This window comes from Morone saxatilis, unplaced genomic scaffold, assembly GCF_004916995.1.
Source record: "Morone saxatilis isolate NCDOM2014 unplaced genomic scaffold, NCSU_SB_2.0 Contig8, whole genome shotgun sequence".
Taxonomy (NCBI): Eukaryota; Metazoa; Chordata; class Actinopteri; family Moronidae; genus Morone; species Morone saxatilis.
In genome coordinates this window covers 27,567,513-27,571,303 of record NW_023340257.1, presented here as the reverse complement: position 1 = coordinate 27,571,303, position 3,791 = coordinate 27,567,513, and the positions used below count along the sequence as shown (strand labels likewise).

At 45.4% G+C, this 3,791-nt stretch overlaps 1 protein-coding gene across 1 annotated transcript in view; it reads right to left on the bottom strand.

Annotated features, from left to right (window-relative positions):
• supt5h (SPT5 homolog, DSIF elongation factor subunit) overlaps positions 1-3,791 on the bottom strand; it is a gene marked incomplete at its 5' end in the record, with an annotated part of 17,290 nt that overhangs the window by 7,747 nt on the left and 5,752 nt on the right. Inside the window, 10 exon segments of the mRNA XM_035680023.1 lie at positions 25-171; positions 253-399; positions 1,315-1,470; positions 1,721-1,857; positions 2,272-2,362; positions 2,471-2,576; positions 2,659-2,729; positions 2,831-2,920; positions 3,057-3,308; positions 3,680-3,748. Of these exon segments, the coding sequence (XP_035535916.1) occupies positions 25-171; positions 253-399; positions 1,315-1,470; positions 1,721-1,857; positions 2,272-2,362; positions 2,471-2,576; positions 2,659-2,729; positions 2,831-2,920; positions 3,057-3,308; positions 3,680-3,748 (1,266 nt within the window).

Sequence of the window (3,791 nt, the reverse complement as noted above, 5' to 3'; positions counted from 1 at the left end):
TTCTGATTCTGATTCTGAACTCACAGAGTGCGGCCCGTCGATGACCTTCACGATGTCTTTGACGTGGATGTTGTTCTGCTCCGAGTCCAGAGCCACAGCGAAGCGGTTGTCCTTCCTGCGGTTCACCGCCTGATGCCGCACCGTCATAACCTTCCCGTGCATGTTCAGCACCTGAGAGACGCAGGACGCCGTCACTAACCTTCTCCCTATTGGTTGTGAATGTTTGGGGTCTACTTGGTTTCAGACTATTACCTGAAACGTCTCCCTCTCCAGTCGGACGATGACTCCGACGGTCTGCGGGTCCAGTTGGACCAGCTCGCCCCACTCGTGCTGCCCTCCCGCGTCGACGCCCGACGCTGTCTCCGAGCAGAGCTGCAGGTCTCTGGGCAACACCTTCAGCTGCAGGCGCACAGGGTGAGACAGGGGTCAGAGGTCAAACCACAAGAACACGAGACTTCTTCGGGTCAGAAAAATAAAAACTAATACAAAATAAACATCACATTTCAAAATGTATGTGACAACACGGGCGGCGCGAGGCCTTCTTGATTTTAAGAAGGCGTAATAAACACCGTAGGTTGATACCTGAGCAGCTTTCAATTCATGTGTGGTGAAAACAAACTAAAAGAATTGTTGATTTTTAAAGTTAAGATTTTAAAGATGTAAACTTTGGAAGACTGAAATGGTCAGTTTAAACACCAAAAAGGAAAACCAGTGGTATATATTTTCTATGTATTATTCTTTATTGTACTTTTTGTCCACGTGTGCTGCTGTGTCTGACTTAGACAATAAAGGAATTTATCTTAGTGCGCATGGTTGTTACGAATTAAATATATAATAAAGACAGACAATTGTGTAAGAAGTGTTATAAAAGATCTCCCTTAAGGGAAAAGGAAGCACTGATAATTAGACGTAATAAATCTACTGGGAATAACTTGATAACGTTGATGGAACTGCCATAAATCAATGCTGCTCATTAATTACATCTGATTGCCTGCAGGTCCTTTAGAGGCTGTTTTTAAAACTCATAAACTCACCAACTCTCTTAAACATCATTATTTCTGCCAGGACTCTGGTTGTCCTCATGTTTGTAAAGCTTTGTTTCATTGATTTCAAGGGGAATCCAACTCTGTGGCTTGTGTGGGTCATGTAGAGGCATCAACGGAGACTGCTTCATAAACTCCTATATTCTCCTAATGTCTAACGTCAGTGGGAGGTTTGTTTCACCAACCGGATCATTATAAAGGTGACAATCTCAGGCAAGTACAGTCAACAGTAAAACCTGTGTGTAAAGTATGTAAACGACGGAGCGGGCACCTCGTGCATGGTGAGGTCGGAGAAGAGGATGACGAAGTTCTCCTCCACTCTGACGATGAGGCCTGTGTCGCCCTCGTACCGCCCGGCGATCACCTTCACGTGGTCGCCCATCCGGAAATATTTCCTCAACTCGTGAGCCGGGAACTCCAGCGGGTCCTGACACACACACACACACAACACAACACACACACACCAGCACAGCAGGGGACAGCTTGGTTGGCTAACTTAGGGTCCAGGGTGTGCTCAATATTCAGGTGATTATACACTAATGAAAACACGCCTATAGATATAATATTACATTTCTGACAATAGCCCCTCCTAAATGTTACACAGTGGACCTTTAAACCATTGTAGCGGGGACATGTTGACCAGTCGCCGTTACTTAGACGGACTGTTTGAAGGTTACCTTGAGGTCTTCGTGTTTGGGCATGATGGTGATCTTGTTGCCGTCCACACTGAGGATTTTTCCCTGCAGGTTGATCAACTCTCCCTCACACACCTCCACGTTGTCACCGGCCTGCAGGTTGTGTTCCCGCTCCTTACCTGCACACACACACACACACACACACACACACACACACACGTTTCAACCTACAGACACTTCACTGGCATCAGAACTGTGACCTTTAAACTTTGACAATCAGGGAAGGAAACAGTCATAAATCCATATTATATTTCAGTCTTCATACGAGAGCTGAACTCTAATAAACAGGAAGTTAAACACTCAACACTAATTAAATAAAAGCAGGCTGAATAAATAAAACATGCAAACTTTCTACATCAGATAAAATATTAAACATTTTCATGAATTCATCAACTGAAAACCAGTTTTAAAACCAAAGCTGAAGCTGATTTGTATTAAATTTAACGTTTAACTACTTAATGCAATATAATACCTGCCTATGATATATTATATATAATAACACACACACACACACACACACACACAGAGCGTACCCGACTCTGTGACCACCTCCAGGTCGATTCCTTCGGGCTGGTCCTCAAACTTCTCCAGCTCTGACAGCGTGGGCTTCACTCCATCTGTGATCTGTCGGAGAGAAACCCACGACCGTCATCCTCCAGCTCACGTTAAAACCCTCTTCTGGTTTCAGACTAACACAACTGGCAGTATTCTGAACTGAAAGACTCTCCTCACCACGGCAGACATCGCAAAGCTCTTGAACAGGAACCCTTTGCGGCTGTAACGGTTCCCCTCAAAGATCATGAAGTCTCCGTCGTGGCTGACCTCCCCTCCGAGGGACCTGCCGCCATCAGTCGGTTAAACACACAGCTCAAACTATTAACTCACTCATGTACGTATTTGTAGATCTGGTGTGTCTGTACCTGATCTTTTCTGCATCAAACAGCCTCTGAGCAGGTCTCTTGAACTTCTTCCTCTTAGCAAACCAGTCTTTCTACAGGACACACACACACACACACACAGACAGAGGTGTAAGTCAACTATCATACGATGTACCAGGAGGAGATAAAGTGTGTTAATGTGTGTTTGTGCTACCAGGCTCATCTTGGCCTTGATACGGTCCAGGTCTATACGAGGGATCATCTTCAGGGAGATGGTGTTCTGACTCGGCTCCACGTAGTCCACCTGGAGAACGAAGGACACATCTGGTTTTATCACCGGAGACTGGTTGATTATTAACTTAAATATTCCTAAAGTTCTCGTCCTTTAAAGAGGAATAAGAAGGTTTTGTGCCTTGACATCAGCTGTGTGTAGTCGGTACCTGAGCGATGTCGTCCTTGTACAGGCCTCTCTTCAGCCGGACCCAGGACTTGGGCTTCAGGTTGGTGACCTCTTTGACCACCTTGAGGACGTCCGTCATCTCTTTGATGGGAACCATCTGCTGGTTCCAGAGGCCCATCCTCAGGTTGCCGATGCCTTCGATGGCCGACTTGACGTGCGTCTGCTTGTACGACTCCACATAGATGTAACCTTTAACGTGATCCGGGGCGACCACGGACTTGATCTGCAGAGGCTGTGTGTTGGAGGGGGGGGGGTACAGTTAACAACATGTTCACACTCACATTATAGAGAGAAAGGATTCATCCAGAGAACACTGCTGTAAAGGAGACACACATGGTTACTACATTAGTACGATCTGATATTAACTGCTGCTGTTACATTCACTGTTGTCTCTGCAGATGGATGTGAAATCTGACGCTCAGTAAGAAATAAAAAGCATATTACAGAAAATGATGAAGTCCCATTACAGCCACCGTCTCAGATAATGGACGAACACTTCCAGGTTGTAATAAAAAGCTCAAGAGTTTGAATGCAGCTGGTTCATTTCTGCCGTTTAAATAAAGTTAATATGAAGTTTAATATAAAATAAGAGCAGATTCTTACTGTGTCTGTGAACTGGTAGGCGATGAACTTCCTCATCAGTGCGATGGCCGTCGCCCTCTCCTCTCCGATCTAGAAACACAGAATATGTTGAGGATGTGTGTGTGTGTGTGTG